The sequence below is a fragment of the Stegastes partitus genome, unplaced genomic scaffold, assembly GCF_000690725.1.
Source record: "Stegastes partitus isolate 25-593 unplaced genomic scaffold, Stegastes_partitus-1.0.2 Scaffold1096, whole genome shotgun sequence".
NCBI lineage: Eukaryota > Metazoa > Chordata > Actinopteri > Pomacentridae > Stegastes > Stegastes partitus.
The window spans coordinates 187,714-196,667 of record NW_007578827.1 but is presented as its reverse complement, the minus strand read 5'-3'; the positions used below and the strand labels follow the sequence as shown (position 1 = coordinate 196,667).

Genomic DNA, 8,954 nt, shown 5'->3' with positions numbered 1-8,954 from the left:
TTCTAAATTGTCTGTAGGTGTGAATGTGAGTGTGCTTGGTTGTCTGTCTCTAAGTGTGGCCCTGTGATAGACTGGTGACCTGTCCAGGGTGTCCCCTACCTTCGCCTTAAGTCAGCTGGGATTCCAGCCCCTCCCGCGACCCTATTGAGGATTAAGCGGTGTATAGATAATAGATGGATGGATAAATGTTTTTTGCAGATTGTTACTTTTTCTTTTATTTATTATGGGAATGGCATATTTATTTATTTATTTAGTTCCCCTTTTTTTTTTTTAACCATAGACGGGCAAGTTACCATGTAGGGTACAACAACTTTTTTTTTTTTTTTTTTAAAGTCACAAAAGTAAAAAATATCTTGAAACATCCTTCAATAACACCCGAGGGTTGAAATTTTCATTTTCCAAATATTTCAAGGAGTGCTCTATGAAGGGTTTAAATCAACAAAAATCACTATTTTCCAAAAGCTTCCCAGCAGCGTGGAGTCTTTAGAAAATGATGTAGGTGATCATGAACTGCAACATCCTCAGTTCAAAATCAGGAAATTTGTCACATCTTTCTCTCCTATATTTCCTAGCATGTCAAATGTTATTTCAAGAAGTGTACAAGTTTGCAAGACACTCATGATCTCAGCGCTAGGCAGTGGTGTGGTTGGTACGTTATCAGCTTGTGTAACTCAGTGGAGGACTGTGAGCTCACTCATGATGTCAGTCTGAGGCTTTTGTGTTTCCTAACCTCTCCTGCCCTCTGTGTCCACTGTAGTGACAGTCCGCACTGTGAGCCCCCCCTTGTGGAAGAGCCAGCGCCTGACACCGTCTCTGTCACCCACAACAGCGAAGATGGTGCGTAACACACACATATAACTACGTGCACTGTGTGTGCTGAATGTTTCCTCCTGTCACTAGTTTATGAGATCTCATCCCGCTTTTCTGACCCGTCAATTTGCCTTTAATCTTTAAAACCAGCTCACATCTCACCCCCCAGTAACCTGTTAATTATGCTTTTGTTATGAGAGTGTTTAACTTTTGTGCAGTCACCATATGCAGCAGCACTAACCTGCTATGCACTAATCTGGCTCCTCTCTCTTCCACCTGTCTTTTCTCTCTGATTTGCTGCTGCTGCCTCCCGCTTCTCTGCCACTTCCCATCTCTGGCCGTTCTCTGAATCTCAGGCTCCTTGGCTGTTTCAGAGTCTGAGCCAGTCGAAGCCATCGCTCGGTTCGACTACACCGGCCGAACTGCTCGGGAGCTATCGTTCAAGAAAGGAGCGTCTCTGCTCCTGTTCCAGCGAGCCTCTGATGACTGGTGGGAGGGACGACACAACGGAGTGGACGGACTGGTGCCGCACCAGTACATTGTGGTCCAAGACATGTAAGATGTGTTCCAGTAACTAGTCCTGATAGAACAGACAGTATTGGGTCTCACTGTCATATTTCTGACCGTTCTAAATGTTGATTAGGATATTTTACTCCCTGAGCAAAGAGCCTTCTATCAAACAGAAAAATAGCAAAGATCAAACACTCGTTAATTCACTTGACCAAAAGTAAACAAGTTCACCGGAAATCCCAGGAAGTTGATCTGCTGTCATACAAACTTCATATCATAGTAAATCAATTTCCTTCCTGACTTAACTTGTTTTCAAGCAGTAGATATGTTAGCTGAAATTAGTGGGAGGGTTCTTCTGTACGGCTGCAAGGTGGCTCAGTGGTTAGCATCGTCGCCTCACAACTAGAAGATCCCCAGTTCGCATCCCGGTTAGGATGCCTGGGATCTTTCTGCATGGTGTTTTCATGTTCTCCCCATGCAGCGTGGGTTCTCTGGCTTCCTCCCACAGTCCAAAAACATGTTGAGGTTAATTGTGATTCTAAATTGTCTGTAGGTGTGAATGTGAGTGTGCTCGGTTGTCTGTCTCTAAGTGTAGCCCTGTGATAGACTGGTGACCTGTCCAGGATGTCCCCTGCCTTCACCCTAAGTCAGCTGGGATAGCCTCCAGACCCTAGAGAGGATTAAGCAGTGTATAGATAATGGATGGATGGGTTCTTCTGTAGCCAAGTAGTTACAAACTTTAAAAGTTTAGGTGCCCAAGTTTCCCAGTTGAATAATACAAAATGACAACGGCACTGAGACTTCACTTTTGGTGATTGCTCTGTAGATGTAGTTCAAATTCACAGACATACAAGGTAACACTCTCTGTCTAACTATGCTAATTGTCAGTGGTTTACTAAAACTCACGATAGATGTAGTGAGTAAAAGGTTATTAGTTTCAGCCATCATACATAAAAATATGAGCTTTACAACCAGGTTGACAAACACTGGAGTTACCCTTGAAGTTGCAGTTGCTTTTTTTCTGACTAAGACACTGTGTAGCTTTGAAAAGTGGAAAAACATATGGCAATTAGTGTTTCTGTTATTCATTTCGTACACAAAATACAGTTTTCATCATTGCCTATGCTTCTTTATGCCAATTTAGTGTTGCTCATGTGGACGGTGGAGTGAAAAGTCTGTGCAGTAATTGCTAATTATAAAGTGACATTAAACAAAGCGTTTCTTGCAGATGTGATGTGTCAGATTGGGATCTAGTCCTGTCTCTGTTGGTTTGGTGCAAGACAAATGATTTCTGAACTGTTATTGGAATGTTTCAGGTCTGATGTGGGACGGGGAAGTCCAAAGCCTGATGTGGACAGCAGGGACCTGCTGGAGGAGAGGGTGTCCACTCGAGGCAGCGCTGCCTCTCCCACAGGAGCTCACGTGGCTGACATCTATCTGGCCAACCTGAATAAGTATGTTCTCTAGCATGTAGAGGTTCAGTTGAAATTGTAGTTTTCAGTTGTTGGCATTAATCATTTTAGTTTTCAGTGGGATATTAACAATGCAACATTAGCTGCGCTCATGCTAAAATGGGTTAAAACAGATTTTGAAATCGGGTTGCGATCATGCACATGAGGACATACACTGAAAATAATGGCATATCACACACTATTATCATGTCTGAGAGAGCACTTAAGGAGCAGTGCATCACCTCAGTGATTTCATTTAAGCAGATGTAAACAAATTTAACATCATCAATAATACTTTACATCATAGAGGTGTACCGGTGCATCACCTACCTCTTAAAATGTCCCAGTGAAGATAATCTGGTGTCGTAGTGTGAATGCATCCTTGTATTTGTCCAGTGTATGTTTTTGTCATGTAATTTTCAGTTTTGCTCCAGGTGCTTCAATTATAATCACACCTATCCAGACTTAAACTAGTAAATATCAATCCTGTTTAATATTAATTTGTAGCGGCTCTGATGAGGGAGGTTTAGGACTGGAACTGTCACTCCTTCACATTACCGGTTCTCACCAAGATCACAAAGCAGAGTCCTTCTCAGATTCTTCAATGATTTACAGCAATGCAGTAGAAATACTTGCAAAATATAACTAAAGTATTTCTCTCACTCAGGTTAAGAAAACGGCCTGAGCCCGGGAACATCCGAAGACCGTTCCGCTCAGAGAGCGACACTACAAGTCCAGGACCCAGCGGAGGGGGAGGAGGGGTGAGAACGGCTTCTCTCCCTGTAGGCAGTGCTCTGATAAAAGAAGCAGGAGACAAACGACCCGTCAGTGCTCACAGCATCCTCAACTCAGTCACTCGCCACTCCTCACTCAAGACCAAGGTACTGTAACTGCTGCAGCTGCTTGTCGTTGCTAGTTAGTCATCTATTCAATTCAATTCAATTCAATTCAGTTTATTATTATTTATTTCATCTATTGTTGTTACATTTGAAAAACATTGAATTGAGGCCATTATGAACATTCAGGTGGAGAGTCCACAGTTACGGAAGACGACTACAGCGGCCCGCTCCAAGAGCTTCAGCAACCACAGACCACTAGACCCTGAGGTCATAGGCCAGGTGGAGCACAGCTCACAGGTGCGCCTCTCATTTCACACCTACTTACTCCCTGGCCTGTAACTTTGCAACTGTGTTGACTTTATACGTGCCTCCTGTGTTGCAGGACATTGAGGCCACCATGAGCTCTACCCTGAGTGAGCTGAGTAAGCTGGAAAGACAGGGCACCCCGAAGCATACGCACACCCCCGACGTGGTGCTGGACACACTGGAGCAGCTGAAAGGTGTTGGTGGTGGAGGAGGAGGAGCCTCGGAGCCTTCCAGTCCTCTCCACTCCCGTCTGCTGCGGGACAGCGAGGGGGGCTCCTCGCACGGCCATCCACTTCAGCGCAGTGCCTCCTCAGCCAGCGACGTGCCCTCCTCTTTCCGCCCCGCCAAGAGCCAGCCGCGGAGCCCCCTGCCCTCTGCCACGTCCCCCTCTCTGTCCTCCTCCTCCCTCTCCTCGTCTGTACCTTCCTTTAGAGAGCTGCGCCCCCCAGCAACAAGGCCCAAGCCCGTTGTGTTCCCAAAGAGTGGAGGAGGCAGCAGCAGTCCGGCGATGGGCTCCCCGACCTCCACCGTCCCCCCTACGCCTCCTCCTCCCCCTGCAGGCCACACACACTCTCTCCCCCACACCCCTCCTCCCCCTCCTCCACCCCAGTCTAATGACAAATCCTGCCCAGCTTAGGTCACCTCAGACTGAATACTGATTCTTACAAACTCTTAGATTCTTACAGCTCTTCTACCAGGTGCCAAAAGCACTTCATTCATTTTCACACAGTCCCCTAACCCACTACTCACGTGTAGCATTCACTTGTTGGTGTCCGCGCCACTTCTGTCAAGAGTTTTTTCTGCTCTCTCCTGGCAGCTCTCGTTTACTATCACGGACCCTTCAAAGACACTTCTTTTTCTTGCCACCACAGAGATTCCAGAGGTCGCTGGATTTTGAAAATCTTTGACGAGGGAACAGGACTTAAGGTGGACACCTACAGATTTACAGCACCTGGAGCTTACTACACTTGTTTGTGACATATGAATTTGTGTTTGAGTGGGCGTGAGTGTTACTTGCCTTTACACACACATCTACGTGAGGAACTGAGAAAAAAAAAAAAAAAAAAGAAGCACTGTTTGATTTTGTATAGTAGACATGACAGGAATTTAGTTTTTGTTTTTTCCTTCTTCTTTTTAATGACCCCATGACTAGCAGACTGGATGGGAGTGTTTGATTTCTTTGAATAGACTGTGAAATGCTAAGCTCTCACTCTGTGTAGAAATGAAACACACTGACTTGCTGCTTCAGAAGTGGAAGACTGGAGTTAAAAGGTGGACTTGTGGGGATGATGAGAGGAATGAAAACTGGGCCAAATATCAGTGTAAGTCATGTGATCAAGAGCTTTACTTTATCTCTTCCTCCAGTGTTTGATATGTTTGTGATTATTTTTTAAATTGCTGTTTAGTACTAGTACCACAACAGGAGCATAACATAACATAAAGCTAACATGGCCAACAGTAATCCTAAATCCATTTATAGCAATAAAAATAATGAAAGCTGATAATTCGTGGCATTATGCTGCTTTTCTCCTGCAGCTCTGTTACGTTTGTAGGGGACCACTGAAACCCAGCATTTTTGTATTTAATGTTGGACTGTACACCAACACACGTGCACATTTTCCCCAAATGTGCATGTGGTGGTGTTTTGTGGCAGCTAAACGCCTTTCAGGTTTTCTTTGCATGCTGGGGCCATAGACAGCAGCCACAATAGCAAGCTGGCTGATTGCAGTACCAGCTATGAGACAACTTCAAAAAAAAGTCCCATCTTGCTCCTTTTTGACTATATACTTCAGACTTAACAGTTAAAACAACAACAAAAAAAACAAAGCAAAAAAAAAACAAGGGTTTCATTATTCTAATAGTGTGTATGTATATTTAATAATCATGATGATAACTGGAAGCATGGAGCTGAGGATCCTCCTGAGTGTGTTTAGATAAAAGCACAACCAACCACCTCATCTGATGCGTTCTTAAGCAAAGTTTTCTTTATGTTCTTTTTTAAATGTTTTGTTTCTCCCAGTTGACGCTCAGAAAATATTTTTGAGGGTAGAACGTGTAGCCGTCTGGAGGTATGCATGTGTGTGCGCCTGTGTGAGCATGCATGGATAAACAGCATGTATGCACCTCACCCAACCCCTTTCTACTCATCATAAATGGAAATCACTTATCCCACAATCTGGAGAACTAGCAGCCTTAGTGCTGGGAGAGAAAAAAAATGCACTCTATACATGTGAGCAGGTAAAAAGCCTGCGGGGATACCTGAAATGTCTTCAGTCACTGTTGTAACATCAGTGGCAGGCCAGCTTTAAGTAGAAAGAAAACCCAAATCTAATCTTTGTTTGATATTATTTGCTATTTCCAAAATTAGATCTGGTGGTAAAATAAGGAATATGTGAATAATGTTGCAAACACTGACTTAAGAACATGCCATTCAGGGTCAACTTAATAAAGCCTTTTTTTTTTGGTCGTATTTTTCGAGAAAATACTGAACTCACTTTACCCAGGTATCCTATCACGCCTTTGCCCTTTCTCCACAACCCCTTCCTCCCCCCCCAAAAAAAAATAAAACAGCACATACTGCATTCCTGTATGCTCTCTTCCAGGTAATGAATCGTTATTGTTAAGGGTTTTTTTTTTTTATTAATCTCTGTATACTGTTTGTGTATTACCTGGTGTATTTGTGTTGCTCTTACCTCATCGTGACAACTGGAGGGACTGTGTGTGTGTGTGTGCGCGCGTGTTTGTGGTGCAGAAACATGAACTACTCGCCTCATCAACACACACGCTCTCACACACACACATACACATACAGACATGCATGTGGGTGGTTGGTGTGTTTTGTCCCGGTCGTGCTGTCGAGGGGAGCTGGGACCCTCTTCGATCTCGAATCAATCATCGTGCACTTGAACAACTTGGCTTGCATGTGGACTAACTGTGTGGGGATGATATGTTGGAGTTGAATATTGTTAAATATGCATTTTTGTGTCCAATTGAAAACAGCAGAACTAAAAAAAAAACAACAAAAAAAACAAGACTGTAATGTCAAATCTATTTATAGTTGTCTCTGTATTACTGGAGAATCCTGTGTTCAGATGTACTTTGTATATACAATGTTGTACATTACAGAGGTACACTCTTTTTTTGGTACAATATTGTACAGTAATAGCAATAGTAGTTTAATCAAATAGGCCTTATATAATTCTATGTGTAGTTCTTGTAGTTCTGTTTTTTAATAAACATTGCTTGCTATAAAGATTCTTGAGTTGTTTGTGGCAATGAATTGAAAACATTACACTTCCAGCAAATTATGAATGAAATACAGATATCAGACTATTTCAAAATCTGTGTTTGTCTAAGGTGCAGTCCGTTTATTACATTTGATTGTGAAGCATTACTTAAAGACACAAATGACATAAAGATATAGATTAAGTGGAAATTAAGGGGTTTCATTAACCAAAACTTTACGGTGAACCACTAAAGCTGTGCAACCAGAAGAAGGAAGGATATCTAACAAACCTCAAACAAAGCCGTACTCCGCTACATGGGCAGATTACTAAACGGGCCTAGGAAGTGCAGTATGGTGCGTTTTTTTAAAGAAAGTTTCTCTTATTCAAGTGCTTGACACAACAGGAGACAAAAAAAAATCCCTACACAGTCACAATGGTTCCCCACTGCTCCCTAACAAACATGGAGGCAAACAATGCTGGAATTTAAACACATAAAAATCTGCTGATGAGGAAGAAGAAAATGTAGTCACACTTGTTTGACCTCAAGAATTCCCTCCAGGAGTTTCCATGTAAAAAAAATACTTTGGTTTGTTTACAAGAAAACTCCATAGGCCACCTTTCAAAAAAAAAAAAAGTGTCTGTCACTGTGACTGAACTCAGTGCTCTCAAATCTAACTTAACTGTTGTTTGTTAGTCGGCAAACTTTTTTTCAAGTATGTTTTAATTGAGGCTACAGCAAAAGAATATTCTCATTGTGAAGTGATTAGTTGATTATTTTCTTGATTAATCAATTCGTAATTTGGGCAATAAAATACCAGGAAATCCTGAAAAATATTGGTCAGTGCTTCCGAAATAGAAAGTCTATAACGTCTTGACATAGATACATAGAGTACTTCACTGATTACTACAAATTCACAACCATCGTGGGCCATCGACATGTAGCCCAAAATTTGTGACAAAGCAGGCCGTCCACACAACAGATACGCCCATACATTTTAATCATATTTTGTACTGTATTTATCTGTATATCTGCACATAGCTGCATACATCCTGTTAGGTTGCACAATTTTTTTCTTTGTTTGATATAAGGGGCACTGCAACCATGTGTGCATACTGGCATGGCCCTGTACTAGGTAGTCAGCTCATCAGTCTGCGCAAATGGATGTGGAAAGCATGACTTGGCTTTAAAATGATGCTAAACTATACAATAGCAAGATATAGTAATAAATATATAATAAAAATATAATACAATAAAAAATAAATTGTTCTTTTATTGAGTCTGTTTGATCTTTTTGCTTGGTGGCCTGGTTAGGTCAGACTTCTGTTACAGAGAAAAACTCACTGAACCAAAGAGTGAGATGGTCCACTCGCCTGACTGCTGAGTCACAGTCTTGTCCAGCCTCCCTGCACACTAAACAGACACAGAGGATGGCTTTATCCATCCTTAATGATGACTCCCATCCTCTACGAAGTGAATTTCAGCGTCTTCCGTCTGGACGGAGGTTTTTAGTCCCAAGGTGCAGAACACAGCGTTATAAAAACAGATTTGTTCCTGTTGCAACTCAATAAGAACATTTGCACTTTATTTTATTCTGCCTATTTTATGTCTTAGCTCTATCTATCATTGTGACTTTTAAATTAAATTACATTTTACATTCTTATACTGTTTTTTATCCCAGAGATTGCTTTTATTTCCCCAAATTTTTTATTCTTTTATTGTGTTTTATTTTTATTTATCTTGATAATATCGATTTTATCTTACCTTTTACTTCCTTGCTGTTATATTGATGAATGGCGGAATACTGAGCACT

General features: G+C 42.0%; 1 protein-coding gene across 2 annotated transcripts in view; it reads left to right on the top strand.

Moving 5' to 3' along the window:
- srgap2 (SLIT-ROBO Rho GTPase activating protein 2) overlaps positions 1-7,171 on the top strand; it is a 29,917-nt gene extending 22,746 nt beyond the window's left edge. Inside the window, exons 18-23 of one of the 2 annotated variants that reach the window (XM_008296041.1) lie at positions 758-837; positions 1,185-1,365; positions 2,637-2,774; positions 3,439-3,652; positions 3,797-3,907; positions 3,993-7,171. In XM_008296041.1, the coding sequence (XP_008294263.1) occupies positions 758-837; positions 1,185-1,365; positions 2,637-2,774; positions 3,439-3,652; positions 3,797-3,907; positions 3,993-4,553 (1,285 nt within the window). In that variant the 3' untranslated portion in view covers positions 4,554-7,171. Of the gene's footprint in view, positions 1-757; positions 838-1,166; positions 1,366-2,636; positions 2,775-3,438; positions 3,653-3,796; positions 3,908-3,992 lie in introns of both variants that reach the window. The other variant, XM_008296040.1, reaches the window with a different exon arrangement.
- The last annotated feature ends 1,783 nt before the right edge of the window (positions 7,172-8,954 follow it).